General features: G+C 46.4%; 1 protein-coding gene across 1 annotated transcript in view; it reads left to right on the top strand.

The window, feature by feature from the left end:
• The window catches only part of KCNH3 (potassium voltage-gated channel subfamily H member 3), a 118,523-nt gene that overhangs the window by 78,731 nt on the left and 20,792 nt on the right, over positions 1 to 19,000 (top strand). Inside the window, exons 8-14 of the mRNA XM_033937814.1 lie at positions 4,072 to 4,279; positions 5,096 to 5,365; positions 9,210 to 9,409; positions 9,516 to 9,765; positions 10,846 to 11,060; positions 12,104 to 12,432; positions 12,694 to 12,800. Coding sequence (XP_033793705.1) covers positions 4,072 to 4,279; positions 5,096 to 5,365; positions 9,210 to 9,409; positions 9,516 to 9,765; positions 10,846 to 11,060; positions 12,104 to 12,432; positions 12,694 to 12,800 — 1,579 coding nt within the window. The remainder of the gene's footprint in view (positions 1 to 4,071; positions 4,280 to 5,095; positions 5,366 to 9,209; positions 9,410 to 9,515; positions 9,766 to 10,845; positions 11,061 to 12,103; positions 12,433 to 12,693; positions 12,801 to 19,000) is intronic.

Below are 19,000 nucleotides of genomic sequence, written 5' to 3'. Positions count from 1 at the left end.
GCGCTGGCCAAAATTTAGAGGTATGTGGGGGTGGGGAGAGAGAGCAGAAGTATGGAATGGTGGGGGAAGGAGTGGGGGCGCAGAGGTGCTAGGGGTGCTGGGGGGCACTACCACCACCCCGGGTGCCTCCTACCCTTACTACACCACTGTGCAGGCCTCAGAGAACATCAGAACAGGACTGCTAGAAATCTCTTTCGAACTGCATAAAGTGGTAGCTCTGTTGAATGTCTCATGGTGTGAGGGGCACAGAGGTCCCTGCAAAACTTCTGCTGGGTTTCAGATGACTGTAGGCAGATTCCTGGGATCACGTGGCATGCATTGGCTCTGGGGAGCTGCTGCTTTCTCTGTTTCTGGACCACAAACTAAAACGAGGGTACTCAATTTCCAGGGCACTGATTTCGCATGTATGGGAGATTTCGTCCAGCAGACGCTGCAGGATCAAGAAGCAACTGATAATGTGGAAGCCATGTGGTCAAACTTGAAATTGACCCTACACGAGGCAACTATCCGCTACATAAAATTGGTACATAAACAACAAAGAAACAAAAAACTCCAATGGTTCACTGAAGAGGTCTCATACCTTGTCAAGGAGAAAAAAAGAGCATTTCTTTCATACAAAAGTATGGGAACAGGTGAAGCTAACATTGAATATAGGGCCAGGTCTGCAGCAGTCAAAACAGCAGTCAGGGAGGCCAAGCTTGCAGTGGAAGAAACTCTAGCAAAGAACATTAAGAAAGGGGACAAATCCTTCTTCAGGTACATTAGTGACAGGAAAAAAAACACAAACGGGATAATACGCCTCAGAACACTGGACGGGAATTACGCGGAAACAGATTCCGATAAAGCCAAACTACTGAATGAATACTTCTGCTCGGTTTTTACCTGCGAGGCACCAGGGAAAGGGCCACATCTGGAAGCAATGTTAAGCGCGGAAGACCCATTTCAGAATTTTGAGTTCACACCAGCTGATGTCTACAGCGAATTGTCAAGACTCCAGGTGAGCAAAGCCATGGGTCCAGACGAATTGCACCCAAGAGTGCTCAGAGAGCTGTGCGAGGTCCTGGTGGAACTATTAGCCATGCTCTTCAATCTCTCCCTAAAGAAGGGGAGAGTCCCCCTGGATTGGAAAACAGCGAATGTTGTTCCTCTGCATAAAAAAGGTTGCAGGGCAGAGGCTGCGAATTACCGACCAGTGAGTCTCACATCGATAGTATGTAAAATCATGGAAACACTAATTAAATGTAAGTTGGACACGATCTTGGATGAGGGGAATCTTAGAGATCCTAGTCAACATGGATTCACTAAGGGTAGGTCGTGTCAATCCAATCTCATCAGCTTCTTTGATTGGGTAACAGGAAAGTTGGACTCAGGAGAGTCTCTGGACATAGTATACTTGGATTTCAGCAAAGCTTTTGACAGCGTCCCACACCGCAGGCTACTAAATAAGATGAAATCAATGGGGTTGGGTGAGACGATAACTGCATGGGTCAATGATTGGCTGAGTGGTAGACTTCAGAGGGTGATGGTCAATGGTACCCTCTCTGAAACATCAGAGGTGACCAGCGGAGTGCCGCAGGGCTCGGTCCTGGGTCCTCTCCTTTTTAACATATTCATAAGGGACTTGACACGAGGGCTACAGGGTAAAGTAACGTTATTCGCCGACGATGCAAAACTGTACAACATAGTAAGTGAAAGCTTTTTACAGGATAGTATGACACAGGACCTTCGTACGTTGGAAAACTGGTCCTCGACATGGCAGCTAGGCTTCAATGCTATGAAATATAAGGTCATGCACCTCGGTAGCAGAAATCCATGCAGAACTTACACCCTAAATGGAGAAACATTAGCCACGACCTCAGTAGAACGAGATTTGGGAGTAATCATCAGTGCAGACATGAAGGCTGCCAAGCAGGTAGAGAAGGCCACATCCAAGGCAAGGCAAATGATGGGATGTATCAATAGAAGTTTCGTCAGTCGGAAACCAGAAGTCATAATGCCGCTGTACAAAACCATGGTGAGACCTCATCTGGAATACTGTGTGCAGTTCTGGAGGCCACATTACCGTAAAGACGTGATTAGAATCGAGTCGGTTCAGCGGATGGCCACTAGGATGATCTTGGGGTTCAAGGGTCTCTCATACGAAGAGAGACTGAGCAGACTGCGGCTCTACACTCTAGAGGAACGCAGGGAGAGAGGGGACATGATTGAGACTCTTCAATCTCTCCCTTAGTACAGGTAACGTCCCGATGGACTGGAAGACAGCTAACGTCATCCCACTCCACAAGAAAGGCTCCAAGATGGAGATGGCAAATTACAGACCAGTGAGTCTCACATCGATAGTGAGCAAACTAATGGAAACCCTAATCAAACACCAATTGGATAGAATCATGGACGAGGAGAAACTAAGGGATCCCCGCCAACATGGATTTACTAAGGGGAGATCCTGCCAATCCAACCTGATCAGCTTCTTTGATTGGGTGACGAGGAAGCTGGATGCTGGTGAGTCCCTGGACATTGTCTACCTAGATTTCAGCAAAGCATTTGATAGCGTACCACACCGCAGGTTGCTAAGCAAGATGAGTTCTTTAGGTTTGGGCGACACATTGACAAATTGGGTTGGGAACTGGCTTGGAGGTAGGCTTCAGAGGGTAATGGTGAATGGCACCCCCTCCGAAATGTCAGAGGTGATAAGTGGAGTGCCACAGGGCTCCGTCCTGGGCCCGATCTTGTTCAACATCTACATAAGAGACTGGACAGAAGGGCTCCGAGGAAGAATAACATTATTCGCCGATGATGCCAAGCTAAGCAATGTAGTGAACAAGAGCACAACAGACAATAATTCAATGGCAGATGATATGATGCATGACCTACTTCTACTGGAGCACTGGTCTAGGTCCTGGCAACTCAGTTTCAATGCCAAAAAATGCAAAGTCATGCACCTGGGAAGCCGAAATCCATGCAAGCTTTACACCCTAAATGGTGAGATCTTGACAAAAACTGAAGCAGAAAGAGACTTAGGGGTGATTGTCAGGGAAGACATGAAGTCTGCAAATCAAGTTGAGCAAGCTTCATCCAAAGCAAGGCAAATCATAGGTTGCATACGCAGGAGTTTCGTCAGCCGTAGACCTGAAGTCATTATGCCACTGTATAGATCCATGGTGAGACCGCACCTGGAGTACTGTGTACAATTTTGGAGGCCACATTACCGCAAGGATGTACTGAGACTGGAATCGGTCCAGAGAATGGCCACCAGGATGGTCTCGGGACTCAAGGAGCTCCCGTACGAGGAGCGGTTAGGGAAGTTGCAGCTCTACTCACTCGAGGAACGTAGAGAGAGGGGAGATATGATCGAGACATTCAAGTACCTCACGGGTCGCATCGAAGTGGAAGAGGATATCTTCTTTTTCAAGGGTCCCGCGGCAACAAGGGGACATCAGTGGAAAATCAGGGGCGGGAAACTGCACGGTGACACTAGGAAGTTCTTCACCGAAAGGGTGGTTGATCGCTGGAATAGTCTTCCACTTCAGGTTATTGAGGCCAGAAGCGTGCCAGATTTTAAGGCCAAATGGGACAAACATTTGGGATCTATCCGCAAAGATAGATAGGGAGGGTCATTGGAGTGGGCAGACTTGATGGGCCGTGGCCCTTATCTGCCGTCTATTTCTATGTTTCTATGTTTCTATGAGACATTTAAATACATCACAGGACGTGCCGAGGTGGAAGATGTCATCCTCTTCCCCAAAGGACCCTCGACCACAAGAGGGCATCTGCTTAAACTCAGAGGAGGGAAATTTAGTAGTGACACCAGGAAGTATTTTTTCACGGAAAGGGTGGTAGATCACTGGAATAAGCTTCCGGTGCAGGTGGTCGAGGCCACCGGCGTGCTTGACTTTAAAAGTAAATGGGACATGTACGTGGGATCCCTACGTAGGACGAATCACTAGCATCTAGACTTATCGGGGTGGGTCAGTAGAGTGGGCAGACTTGATGGGCTATAGCCCTTTTCTGCCGTCATCTTTCTATGTTTCTATGTTTCTATGAGGTAACCTGCTGTTCTGAAATTTCCCACAGTACTTCGGTGCCCACCTGCTGAAGACAGTCCGGCTCCTACGACTACTACGGCTCCTCCCAAAGCTGGACCGCTATTCACAGTACAGCGCAGTGGTGCTGACGCTGCTAATGATAGTGTTTGCACTGCTGGCCCACTGGGTAGCCTGCATCTGGTACTTCATAGGCCAACGGGAGATTGAAAGCAACCAATCAGAACTGCCTGAGATTGGTAAGTGCAAGAGATGGTGTGAGGGCGGTCCACCCCGGGCGTGGTCTTTGTAAAGGGCGCAGGCACCCGTCCTCTTCTCCGCCCCACCCCCCACATGCGTGCGCCCCTTCCCTCGTACTTCTTAAATTTTTCCTGCACAAGCAGCATTATTGACTTGCTGCCCGTGTCGGTATCGCCTCTCTTTGATGTCACTTCCGGGCCCTGCACCTAGGAAGTGATGTCAGAGGGTTAAGCTGACATGACGCGAGCAGCAAGTTCGTGCTGCTGCTCTCGCCTGGAAAATTAAAAAGGTTAGGGGGAAGGGGGCACATGCAAGGGGGGGTCAGGAAGGAGCGGGGAGATTGGAGAAGAGGGCGGGGGAGGAGCGCCACTGCCCCGAGTGCCACTTATCCTTGCTACGCCACTGAGCAACCCTCAAATCAACACACACAGAACTGCACAAGCACAGCGCCAACAGACATACATAAGGGCATGTAACATGCACACAAAAACCTATAGAGGATGACAACTAATCAGTTATTTTATAGAAAGAGCATCTAAATGCACCTTATCATGAAAGCCCTTCAGAAGGATAGTTATGACTGCTAGGCTGAACATAGCATGAGAAGAGAGGGAAGAAAAACTCACTCTTGTTACTGACATTTATTTACTGCCTGTTACACTGAGACACAGGGAGGTGACATAAGCAGGAAACTCACATCCCAAGAGCTTTCCTAATACAGCACCGAGAAACCAGCTCCTCCACTGTACACAGAAACAGGTCACAGGCAGATTTGTTGGTTGCTAATCACAGACCTTGGGTTTGTATTTATGCAGGTTGGCTTCAGGAGCTGGCCAGGCGTCTGGAGACCCCCTACTACATAGTGAAGAAAAACGATAGCAGTGACTTGGCCGAGTCTGGGAACTGCAGTGCAACGGGAATCAACAGCTCTGGCTATGAACTCCTGGGGGGACCCTCTCTCCGTAGCTCTTACATCACCTCCTTGTACTTTGCACTCAGCAGCTTAACCAGCGTCGGCTTTGGCAACGTCTCAGCCAACACCGACACTGAGAAAATATTCTCCATTTGCACCATGCTCATCGGAGGTAAGACGGAACCCAAATTCCCACATGCTCTGTGGGTGGCTCTAAGGTGGCAAAGGCGTATATGATGACAAGCAGAGTGCAGTTCCTGGGAAAAGTAGAGATCAGTACCAAGTCTAGGGGGAGGATATGGGAAACTCAAGAGTGGAAGCTAAAGTTGCATTCTAGATGGTGAATCCCTGGGGCAGATTACATATGTAGAGGGCAGAAGTGCCTCATGGAAATGTAATCCCTGTGGTTCATAGAGAATGAATCCCAGGGTGTTTCCTATGAAGTAATACTTAGTACCTTTTTACCTATAGCTCAGAGGATGAATCCTAGGAATGGAGCTTGTGAAGTGAGCCCTGTCTTATCTAACTAAAACATTTCTCAGTTCTACTCAAAAGCATCTTTGAAGATCACATGCTCTATACGTTTTCCCATTGGTCAGGGGTTGCAACTTTAAAAGATATCATGAACGTGCACTCTCGATCAAGCAGCAACTTGGGACAAGGTCTTTAAGAATATGTTATTGAATTCATTCTCCTATTTACATTTTAGAAGGCATTTGAAAACGTATTTGTTTTCCAAGTTATAAAGTAACCAACACCTTCAAATTTATTTCTTATTCTACTTCATTCTGACATTTACGTTACCTTCTTCCAATCTCTCACCCTGGTGTTAATAATTATTTAATCTTATGTAAACCGCATAAAACTCTTTGGGTTATGTGGCCTAGAAATTGATTTTATGTTGTGTTATGGCCTGGTTCCCTAGGCTTTTCATGGAGTCACCCATATGAAGACCTTTCAATACGTAGGCACAATTGTGGGTCTGCAGTAGTGCTGCCCGATTTCTGATTCAAATCGATTCATTTGTTAAAAAAAAATCGGCTTCCTAATTTGGTGACCAACCCTCCTCGTGCCTTCAGGTCTCCTAAAGCAAGAGCGGTAGTGCTGCCTCTTGCTGGCTGTCCACTGCCACTCCTGCATAGGGGAGAAGGGGGGAGGGTCAGTTGGGAAGTGCTGCAGTGTCCTCCATCTTCCCTCCTGGCCTCCCGCTCTTACCTTCAGATAATACAGCAGCCTGTATAGAGGATCACCGATGCTGTAGCAATCCTTGCAGGCTGCCGTCATCCTCTGCAGCACGTTCTCTCTGCCATGATCCTGCCTCTGATGTCAGAGGAGAGGCAGGACCGTGGCATAGAAAACATGCTGCAGAGGCCGACGCAGCCTGCAAGGATCGCTACAGCACTGGCGAACCTCTCTGCAGGCTGCGGTATTATCTGAAGGTAAGAGTGGGAGGCCAGGGGGAAACCGGAGGACGCTGCAAAGAAGGTTGGGAGCATGCAGGCTTTCAGAGGGGGCAGGGAGGACACTGCAAAGGGGGACAAAATGCAGGCCTTCGGGGCGGGCAGGCCTTCAGGGGAGGGGCAGGGAGGATGCGGCAAAGAAGGGGGGAACAAGCAGGCCTTCGGGGGAGAGGGGCCCTGGTGTAGAAGTACATGGAGGGAGATAGGGAAGGGGGGTTCAATGAGACGTGCATACACTGGACTGTGGGGGAGGGAGGGGAGTAGAAGAAATAATGAGTCTAAAAACAGAGGAGAGGGAGAGAGATGGTGGACAATGGGATTTAGGGAGGAAGGAACAGAAAGGAAGAGAAGTTGGACGCAAGGGATGGGGTAGAGGGGGTGGGGGTGGGGGATAGAGATACTGGATAGGAGGGTAGTTGGGAAGAGAAAGGGAGAGCTGGTTGATCCTGGGGTGGTGGGGAAGGAGGGAGATGCTGGATGAAAGGGTAGTTGAGAAAAAGAGAGATGTTTGATCTGGGGATAGTGGGGTCCATCACTGCAGCTGCAGGAATGGAGATGAAAAAAAGGAAAGATGCCAGACCTCCGGGGGAGGGAAGGGGAGGACAGAGATGGAAGATGGATGGTTAGCATGGAGAAAGAAGGAAACAACAAATGGGCAGGAGACCCTGGCAAGCAAATTATCAGAAGACAACCAGAGCCTGGGACCAACATGATCTGAATAATGACCAGACAACAAAAGGTAGAAAAAATAATTTTATTTTCTGTTTTGTGATTACAATATGTCAGATTTGAATGTGTATCCTGCCAGATCTGGTGTTAGACCACGAACGTGAGCTAGGATTTAACAGAGAGAGGAAGTGTCTTTTTTGTTTGTTTTGTTTACACCAACACGCCAGTGTGGGTAGGAGAGGGCAAAGGGGGTGAAGAGGCTATAAAATAAACCCACCAGGATGTTTGGAAAAAAACACCCAATTGGGCAGAAAAATCGAATCAAATCAAAAAATCAATTCAGTAGGCTGAATCGAATCGAAATTTTTTTTCCTGAATCGGGCAGCACTAGTCTGCATTATAAGAAAGGCAACTGGCTCTGCTCTCACCCTTCTGTAACCCCCTTTTCCCTTCTTTCCTTGCTTTATCTACTGCCACCCCCACTCACTGGAAGAGAGCCTATCATTGAGTGATCCAAAGGCATTCTGTAACTATCTAATTTCTGTTCCTGGTAAATTGGCAAGGTGTTGCCATGGAGACAGAGAGAGATACAGTGTGCTCGGTGGGCGGTGGGAGGGGGAGGGGGCAATGCTGGTGCCGGTGAACGGTAGTATTAATAGCAGGAGAAGACGGCCCCTCACTCCCACATAGTGTTGCATCTCCGCTCCCAGACACCAGGCTGTAATTAAAATAATTTTCATGTCCTTCCTTTCTCCCAAAGTCAACAGCTTTTCCAGTCATCTCAGAGTATCTCTCCCCAGCCCTAAGCAGACTGCTATTGTTGAAGGACTGAGGATGAGTCTTAGCAACCTGCTTCCTCCTAAGGGGAGAGAGGAAGATGGGAGCGGAGGGTGATCACAGTAATATGTCACTGTTTCATGATACTGTTGAATTGCTATTATCTTTGCTAGCTTTTGATTGTGAAAAGGTTGGGGCATAGAAAACTGCTCATGTACTTATCATAGTACTCTCAATCCCCTCAACCCTTAGAACAACCCACTGCATTCATACAGCCTGCTGTTGTTCTTCCACATCTATCAAACAAGCAGAATATGCATTGGCACCATCGGGACCTCAAAAGATGAGTCACTGATAGCATCTCTCACAAAGGACTATGCTTTCATCTCTCAGAACAGAAAGAGTAATTGCAAGATACTAACCAGAAGGGTTAACTTCAGGAGTTTCAATATTAACGAATGGCTGAGAATGGCCACTAGTGATGGAAGGGTTGTTGCCAGAAGATAAGTCAACTGTAGATGGAAGGGTCACTTTTAAGATATTATCCGGCCATAAAAACAGAAGGACCAATGATGAAAGGCAGACTATTGGTGGAGGGCAGCTTGACTCATTTGGTTACTGGTGAATTGAAAGCTTTGGATTCAAAAAACTGACTGTTGGATGAAAGAGTTAACACCAAGCAAGTGCTGAGGCACTCTAGCAGTGGGACAGTGTAGCCGATGCCAAATGGACTTCTACAGTCTGTGCCCATATGCAGCAAGATGGATCAATAGCAAGTGTGCATATTTTATACCACATTCATATAGTCTAGCCTATCTCAGGGGGGAGGAGAAAACATCTTGTTGTGGAACTTAGCAAGTAAAATTAATAATTATTAGATTGTTGGTTCAACATTGCCTTGATGGAGGTGTGACTGTTGGGCAGACTGGATGGACTATGCAGGTCTTTATCGGCCATAATTTACTATGTTCTAAGAGACTGACTGTGGGTGGAAAAGCTAGTCACAAGGCAATGCCCACCTGGAGGCAGAAGGATCAATGCCAAATGAGGATCTTTCAGTAGTTTTGTTCCTTTGCATTCCTAATGTTTCTGTTTCCTCTTCATCCTCAGCCTTAATGCACGCAGTAGTCTTTGGAAATGTCACCGCCATCATCCAGCGGATGTATGCAAGACGCTTCCTGTACCACAGCCGTACCCGAGATCTACGAGATTATATCAGGATTCACCGCATCCCCAAATCACTTAAGCAGAGAATGCTGGAGTATTTTCAGACCACCTGGTCCGTCAACAATGGCATTGATACTAATGAGGTAAGTAAGTCTACTATGCTTTAGCACAAAAACCAAGGAGCATTCGCTGCAGTATGGTGCAGCCCATTCATAGAATCAGTTTCCAGTTTTCCTTATTTCTCCTCAGCTGCTGCAGAGTCTTCCAGATGAGTTACGAGCAGATATTGCCATGCATTTGAACAAAGAGATCTTGCAGTTGCCTATCTTCGAGTCTGCTAGTCGTGGCTGCCTGCGCTCCCTGTCCCTCAACATCAAACCTTCATTCTGCACCCCGGGAGAGTACCTCATTCGCCAGGGTGATGCCCTTCAGGCCTTTTATTTCATTTGTTCTGGCTCCATGGAAGTACTGAAGGATGACGTCGTGCTGGCCATACTAGGTCTGCAGTACAGTGACTGGAGGAACTGGGGAAAAGATGGGCTTCTTGTGGTAGAAAAAGGATATAACATTAACATCTTTAAGGTGCTGGAAAATGGATATGCAGAAAGTAAGGAGAGATGGTGGAGATACTAGAGGAGCAGTAGAATAAAGTTAGAGGGGGGGTGTGATCAGATGGACAAAGGTGTGATGTAGGAGGTACAGAGGATGATGTGATGTAGGAGATATGAGGGGTGGAGTGGTACGGTGTCATAAGGATGGGAGTATGTAATGTCAGCAGGATGAGCGTGGGGAGTGATGTAGGAGATATACTGTAAAGGTAGATGAGTGATGTGAGGGATCGTGATTTTTTTTATGGGAATCCAGACTGGCTGCAGCAGTTGACTAGTGGGCTAGCAGTGGGCTAGTGGCTTGCAGTGGGCTAGACTGGCTGCAGCAGTGGGCTAGAGGGCTAGCAGTGGGCTAGACTAGCTGCAGCAGTGGGTTTGTGGGCTAGCAGTGGGCTAGTGGGAACTAATTTTCCTATTATTAACTCCTAACCCAAAGAACTATGGGAAGGGTTCCCTTTTAAAGAAAATAACATTACTAACCCAGGAAGCCTTAGAAGAGGACCCTGAGCCCTGTGATCTGAGCCCAAGGGATTTCCCAACAGCCTTCTGCATATTGACATGGATGCTTTATCGTGCTCAGAGGGCAACTAATAAAACTTTATCATAAAGATATGGGAACAGATAAAGTTCTAAGTATGTATACTCTGGAAGAAAGATGGGAAAAGAGAGAAATGATAGAGACATTTAAATACCTCCATGGCATCAATGCACAAGAGTCAAGTCTCTTTCAAATGAAAGGAAGCTCTGGAATGAAAAGATGTAGACACAGGGAAAAAATTAAGGAAATCTTTCTTTACAGAAGAATGGGCCTGTGGAACAGCCACCCAGGAAAGGTGATGGAGATGAGGGCTGTAGCTGAATTCAAGACTACAGAAGATCTCTAAGGCAGAGAAAGGGATTGTAGAGTGGGTTTGGTATGCATGGGCAGACATGACCTTTTATCTTATGTCATTTTCTCTGTTTCTCTCTAGGAAAAGGAGATCTGATTGGCTGTGACCTGGCATCCAAGGACCAGGTGATTAAAGCTAATGCAGACGTGAAAGGGCTGACCTACTGTGACCTGCAAGGCATCCAACTAAAGGGATTATACGAGACCCTGGAGCTGTATCCAGAGTATGCCCAGAAGTTCACCCGTGAGATTCGCTGTGAGCTCAGCTACAATTTAGGAGGTGATGGGCTGTTTGAGGTAAGTTGAGTACAATCAACGCTCAGTTATCCGGCACCCATGGGGATTGGTGGATCCCGGATAACTGTAGTTTCTGGATGCTTGAGAGTTACTCTACAAATAGTTTTGTCTTCTTTTCCACTTCATTCTATCATCCTCCTACCCCCACCTGTAGGACCAGAATCTGTTCTTCCTTTCTGACTCGCTTTCTCTCCCATTTTCTCTTCCCCCCTTATGGGTCCAGCATCCATCCATCCATCTCCTCCCTCCCCCATCCTGGTTCACCTCTCCCTCACCATTTGCCCTTTTTCCCTCCTTGTGGGTCTGGCCTCTTGGACCCCTCTCACTTACCGAAGTAGCAGCAGAAGTCAGTCAGCAGAGGCAGCACTGATACTGGGCTGCTCGCAGCCAGCCCTGGCAGGGCCTTTCTTCTGCTGTGTCAGAAGTGATGTATCAGAGAAAAAGGCCTTGCCGAGGCGGCCATGAATAGCCTATTTTCAGCTCTGTCTCTGCTGACTGGCTACCACTGCTGCTTCGGTGAGGGGGGGGGGGTTTCACAGCTCAGGATCGCTGCTACTTCATGGCTGGAGGAAGGGAGGGTTCATGGCTTAGAACCCCTACTGCTACTTCAGGACTGGAAGAAAAGGGTTCACCATTCAGGACCGCTGCCGCTGCTTCAGGGCTGGAGGGAGGGGGGTTCATAGCTCAGGACCGCTGCCACTGCTTCAGGGCTGGAGGGAGGGGGATTTGTGGCTCAAGGCCGCTGCCTCTACTGTTTCAGGGATGATGATTTTATTTTATTTATTTTTTTGCCGGTTGGGCGAGAGTGCTGGTTGCTTGCATACCAGTTAATCAGGATTCTACTGTATATAGGACAGAAAATAGTGTTTAGCTCTTCTTTCAACCATGTTCTGGAAGTTTCCTGATATGACCTGACTGGAATCAATGATCTCCCTAGTTACAGGGCCTAACTGCCAAGAAAGAAAGTGCTAGGCTGAGAGAAAAGGAAAGAGGGCATTATCTCTAGTCAGCATGTATAACTGCCTTCTTTCTGCATCCTTCAGGCAGATGGCACCAGCTCCTTCAGTGCAGAGAACACCCTTCAGTCCACAATGGAAGAGAATGAGGCTGAACGAGGCAGAATGTCACCATTTTTGTCCCATCCTAGCACAACTCTTCAAATCCTCTCAGAGAAATCACCGAGCTTTCTTCTCTCCCCTCGACATACCAAACACCTCTCTCCCAGAAGAGCCCCACCAAGAGATCATTCCCGAATAAGGCCTAGTCAAACCAACAGAACACAGCAAGATTCCATCACGGGCAGTAATAAAGGGCTAAAAGAACTGCATATCCAGAACAGTCCCTGGAATGGACCCCCAGACCTCAGCCCAAGGTAAGAGTCCAAATTCTACTCCCAGGCCCAATAGTACTTATATCTAAGGAATTTCAGAAAGGGAGAACTGGTTTCTCACACTACCAGCATCAGTTGTGGGAAGGCAAGTCTGGTATCAGAGCCCTCACTCCAGTAATACTTGTGTTTATGGAGGCAAGATAGGAGGAAGGATTCATTGTCAGCTTTTGTTTTGGCATACTGCAGTACTCGGGCTTTGTGTTTTACCGCACATGCTGACTTAGTCTCCTGCTCTCTTTTTAGGGTGGTTGATGGCATAGAAGAAGATGGTTCTAGCTTTGACCAGCAGAAGTTCAATTTCCAGGCTGATCATTTGAATGCAGACTGCAGTAGCCCCTCACCGGTGCCAGGTAATACAGCTGTAATCCTCCACAAGATAAAAAGAAGCCTTTCATTTATATTTAGAATTCTCCCCTGGCTCAGGTCCACTCACCAAGGCTGATCTTAGTTTTGTGTCATTCACCTAGAGCAGTGTCTTGCAAACTTTCTGGTCAGTGGCACACTAAATCCAATGCCCCAGCTGGAACGCACCCGGAAGTGTGTTGAGGTCGATGCAATGATGTCACACGCATGCATGTCATCGCGTTGCCATCCGCACATGCGCGGAGGCCCATCTGGCCTCAAACCGCTTCGGTGGAGGGATCCGGGAGGTGTGGGGAGAGGAGATACTCCAGTCAGGAGGAGAGTCATCCACCCGGCTGACTTCCTACAGGATGTGCCTCTCACAACGAGAGATACGTCCTGTAGGCAGGCAGCCGGCATGGATGACTCTCCTCCTCACCAGTGTGTCACGGCACACAGTTTGCGATACACTGACCTAGAGCGAAGGGTTCTCAACCCAGTCCTTGGGGCATATCCAGCCAGTTGTGTTTTCAGGATGCCAACAATAAGCATGAGATAGATTTGCATAGCAAGGAGGCCATGCATGCAAATCTTTCATGCTTATTCATTACGGAGAGCTTGAAAACCTGCCTAGGTGTATCTTAAGGACTGGATTGGGAAGCACGGATCTAGAGACTTGTAGTCAGTCCTGCTTCTCCAAGAAAGTGTAACAGATCCCCGTGACAATCCTTCCTATAGCAGACTATGCAACCAGAGGCCCTAAGGTAGTGATTTCCAAACCTGGTCCTGGAGGCACCTCAGCCAGTCAGGTTTTCAGGATATCCACAATGAATATCTATGAGAGAGATGTGCACGTGCTGCCTCCATTGCATGCAAATCTCTTGTGAATATCAAATAAATTATCACTTTATGTTCCTGGCCAACCATTACAGTCAAAACAAGAAAGACAGTTATATATACTTTCAGGACGGTCCCTCCATTTAAAGAGTGCCTGTAGGTAAGTTTATTCTCATATCTTGCCAAAAGTTTGGAACCATTAGATCAGTGGAAGAGTTACTGAGCTTCAGGAAAGCTGTAAAAATCTACCTTTTTACATGAAAATGACTGCAAGTGTCAACTCTGACTGCTAAATTGATTACTGAAGGTATTTCAACTCTGTAACAATGAAAATTCTAGTGCGACAGACACATTATTCCTGAACCAGTGAGAATTCTTATAGGGAGCCTCATTCGCATTCTTATGTTCTGCCTTCCATCTCTCTGAGCTGTCCTCCAATTCCTCAGTTGTCTCTCTATAAGCGAGATAGTAGGAGCCTGTCTTTTCTGCTCATGTTTATTTTTCCTTTAATTTTGTTTTTTTGCTTACTGTTTGCGAGGCTTTTCTCTGTTGCATAGGATCCCAATCTTAGGACATCTCTGGCTGCAGGAGAGTACAGACTCTGAGGTCAGAGGTCTGCATCCAAATGGCAGCCTGAAGAGACAAGCAGTCCGAATTCCAGGCTTGTTTGAGGCAGAAAGTTCTCCCTGTAAGTTGTCTGCAGCTTCACCATTAGTAGCCCCAGCACACTACTTGACACAATGAATAACAGTTGGTAGCCTTCAAAACAAAATGGTGGGGTGGGGGGGGTTCTGGGGTTAAAGCCAAGGTCCCCAACCCCAAATCACTAATGTTTGAACCCCCAGTGTAGCTCTCACAGGCTGTTTTTTGTGCTAAAATTACTGCCATGGTGGCCATCTTGGATTTCCTGATTTGAAACTAAAAGCCTCTATCTGCCTAAAAACACATGGATTTTGATCAAAAACAGGTGTTATGGACTCCTCAGGCCAAGATATCTTGGATTCATGCCAGATGTGTGCTGGATGGCTGACATGCCATGCAGCATGGGGGGGGAGGGGGTAGCCATTGGCTTAGCCTCTTCTAGTTCCTTGGGGGTGTTAGTGCCCAGATGGTGCGAGGACCAGGCAAAAAGTCCAGGTTTAAGCCAAGCAGCAGCAAAAATGCATCCCTGGCAAAGCACAGCTGCCACAAAACCCTAGAAAGGAGCTCAGGGGCCAGCTGGGTGGCTTGGACAATATGATGTTTGAAGCTTACACAATTAACAAGAGCTGCGTGGAACCCTCGGAGATTATGGCCATACTGGCGCCAGGGGTTTCCCCCCATAAAAGAATGAAATTCCCCAGCAACAGTGCCTTGCACAAGACGGGGAGGTCCAGTCTGAGCAGGACTAGGACAATGAGGGCTCTATATCAGTGCCTTTACTTTTCCAGTCTGGGCCCGCAGTAGCAGGAGATGCTGTTTCATGTCTAGTGGGGGCTGGATCAAGACCTGGTGGAGGCCCTTGATCTTGGAGAGGACCCGACTGTGTGCTGGCTGTTTAAGCTCTCAGCGCTGTTGGAGGTAATCATGGAATCTCTCCAGGAATTAAAGATAGAGTCTCTGCAGTCCTCAGATGCACAGCGCTTGCTTATGAGTAGCACTAAAGCGCAAATCAAGACATTAAAAAATTGCTAACCAACCATTGGGAAGTCCCAAAGGGACCCCTTCAGGTGACCAAAGCCATGGCAAAGTTCTGTCCAATGGTTGCTGAATTTAATTAGCTGTTTGTTCCACCAAAAGTGGATTCCCTGGTAGCACAGGTAACCAAGCATGTCTCTTCCTTCCCAGTGAAGGTGGTGTGGTATTAAAAGATAGTCAGGACCGCAGGCTGGATTTTTTTTCTTAAGAAGCAGTCTGAAGCTGCAGCCTCAGGTTTAAAAACAGCTGCAGTGACATCCTTTGTCACCCTTGCTTGCTACTCCAAGTTGTGCCATAATCTGGAGGCAGTGGCCATGAGGGATCACCAGTTTCTAATGTCTGGAGCAGATTATGTAGCTGATGTTTTGTATGATCTTTTCAGAGTCATGAGCAAAATGTCTGCTTATTCCATTTCTGCCCGCAGGATGCTGTGAATCAGACAGTGGGTGGGGGACTCCTCCTCCAAGGCGACCTTAAGTAAAATTAGTCTTTGGGAAAGGTCTGGATAATCTTATGGCCAATGTGCAGGATTGCAAGCGGAGGGCTTTACCCCCTAGGGAGTCAGAACGCAATAATTTTTGGTTATCACCAGTTCTCAGGAGGACCTTCTGGTGAGCGATCATTTCAAAGATTAAGGTAAAGAATCTTCAGGATCCCTCTCGACAGCCGCTCCCATGAAGCGGTTATGATGCCAGGCCTTCAGCCAGGCCTCCATGCATCAAGGGAGGTTAGTGGCCTATTGGGAGGTGTGGGGAAAGATCACTACAGACTGCTGGATATTATCCAGGAGGGGTACAAGCTCGAGTTCTTTCGTTCCCTCCTGGACCTCTTTTTGGACTCTCTGGCTGGGAAGCCAGAAAATGCAGAGTCTGATCAATAGTACTAGATCTAGAAGCCATAGAACCTGTACCAGAATTAAAATAGGCTCCGGCTGATACTCAATATACTTCATAGTACCCAAAAGAGGCTCAGATGACTGGAAGCTGATTCTAGACCTCAAGGTGGTCAATGCAGCCCTCAAGATAAGTTTCCAGATGGAGATGGTGAGGTTGGCACTTGAAGAATTTCTCACCTCACTGGATTTGATGGAGGCCTAGTTGCATATTCCCATTTTTCTGGAGAACAGAAAGTTCTTGCAATTTCATGTGCTAGAGCAACACTTCCAATTTGCGGCCTTACCCTTTGGGGCTGGCCATGGCACCACACACCTTCACCAAGGTGATGGTGGTAGTTGCGGAACACAAAAAGAGCCCAACAAAAACTGCAGTAATCCAAAGAACCAGCAAAAACAAAACAAAAACTGCAGATCATGTACAAGATGCAGGCACTGTTTATTGTAATGTAGATGGTATAACAACTATTTACCAACCAGGGGACCCAACACGGTCCGTGTTTCGGACAAATTGCCTTCCTCAGGGGTCCTAATAAACACAGATAATGATACTAGTATTAAATATAATACTTTAGATGAAATAATAATTGTGGTGATGGTGTGATGAAATTAGTGAAATATTAAAGTAGAAGTGTAAATGTCCCAGAAATGATGAAACCAAAGGTGTGAGCAGAAAGGTGGAAGAATGTGAAGAGATTGATATGGAGAACCAATCTCATAGTTACTGTAACTTATAAAATCTGAAAAAAGAAAGGAAAAGCATGAGATAAGTAGGCCCTAGTGAAATGTGATTAAAAATAAATGTTTAGAAAAACAAATGAATAAAAATGAATGAAGATCATAAATGATAAAAATAATAAATAATAATAAAAAGTAAAAAGTAAAAATTAAAGTGACAAGTGACCCAAATAGATAAAATGATGAGAGTTGACATACCGTGGTAAATAAGTTATTGTAACAAACAGCAATAAATCGAATAAACTGATATGTTAAAACATAAATACACAAAGTAAATAAATATGGGGAAATGAATTAAACAATCTTGTACTATTACTATTGCCGCATAATTATGAAATATAATAAACATTAATAATTGAGAAACAATGATTAATAATACATATAATAAATAAAACAGGCATTATGAATAGGTTACAAAGCATACAAACATGATTATACAAAATATATATATTCACACAAAAATCTTATTAAAATTTATTTAAAACCAAAATATAAATAAAAAATATATCAAATAGCATATGGTAACAGATTTAAAAACTTGTTAAAAACCATATTAAAAACCACATACATTAACGTTTATTATTAAAAACTGAAAATATTATGAGCATATTAAAATTTTAATAAATATGAGGTAGATGAAACCATGATTTTGAGTTTGTGGTAGTTGCAGCATACTTATGCAGAGTGGGTATACAGGTGCATCTGTATCTGGATGATTAGCTGATAAGAGTCCAGCTATGCAAAGAGTGATTCAGTTACTGCAGAGGCTGGGTGAACATAATAATAATAATAATAATAATTTTATTCTTATATACCGCCAAAGCCATAATAGTTCGAGGCGGTTTACAACAAGAAGTGCTGGACAATCAGGGAATAAAACACAATATAAAATCATCAGTACGTACATACAATGTGAAAGTAAAAAAAACAGTAAAACCTTAACTTACTAATCGATTAAATAACATAAGAATTGCCGCTGTTGGGTCAGACCAATGGTCCATCGTGCCCAGCAATCCGCTCAAGCGGCGGCCCTTAGGTCAAAGACCAATGCCCTAACTGTGACTAGCCTTACCTGCGTACATTCTGGTTCAGCAGGAACTTGTCTAACTTTGTCTTGAATCCCTGGAAGGTGTTTTTCCTATAACAGCCTCCGGAAGAGCGTTTCAGTTTTCTACCACTCTCTGGGTGAAGAAGAACTTCCTTAGACAAGGCAGATCTTGGAGTATCTGGGAGTATGGTTCGACACAAGGGAGAACAAGGTGTTTCTGCTAGAAGCCCGCAGAGAGAAGTTTCTGTATCAGAGTGCGACAGCTCCGACGACCTGGCATTACTGTATTTCCCTGCATATAGGCTGTCCCAGTGTATAGGTGCAAAAAATGCTTATACATGTTTTAAAACTCTTAAATAGGTCTCCCCATGTTTTACGACAATCATGTTACACGCCGCGGCTTATCTAAGAGTTTTAAAAGCACATGGGGCAGCCTATACATCCCTCCCCCTTGAATACATCCCTCCCCCCTACCTCCGCCAGCTGCCTCCAGCCTCCTGCAATATCGTGGCCATGGAGCAGGGTAGGAGCGATCTTTTCAGCGTCCAGCCCACTCCGCGCTGCTTCCTCAATGCCTGCGTCAGTTCTCGTGGGATTGCACCGCAGCTGCAACATTGTTGGAGGCAGGAGGCCAGCGAGGGAGCTACATTATTTATGTACTAGTCTTTAAGCCCGTTACATTAACGAGTGCTAGAGTAGATGTCTATCTGTTTGGGTATTTTTTTTCTTTGTCTCTCTCTCCTTGAACGCTGCCTGTCTGTCATTTTTTCTGTCTGTGAATCTCCCTGTATCCTTAGTGCCCTCAGTGCCTCCTTCCTATGTCCTTAGTGCCCCTTCCTATGTCCATAGTGCCCCCAGTGCCCCTTTCTATGTCCTTAGTGCCCCCAGTGCCTCCTTCCTCCCCTCACCCCCCCTCCGATGCCAGCCTGCCTGCCTCCCATCCCCCTTAGCAGCATGTTTCCATGGAAACCACCCCCCCCGATGCCAGCCTGCCTGCCTGCCATTGAAACCCCCCC

The sequence above is a fragment of the Geotrypetes seraphini genome, chromosome 3, assembly GCF_902459505.1.
Source record: "Geotrypetes seraphini chromosome 3, aGeoSer1.1, whole genome shotgun sequence".
NCBI classification, from domain to species: Eukaryota; Metazoa; Chordata; class Amphibia; order Gymnophiona; family Dermophiidae; genus Geotrypetes; species Geotrypetes seraphini.
The sequence above is the reverse complement of the archived record's forward strand: the minus strand, read 5'-3'. Positions and strand labels throughout refer to the sequence as shown.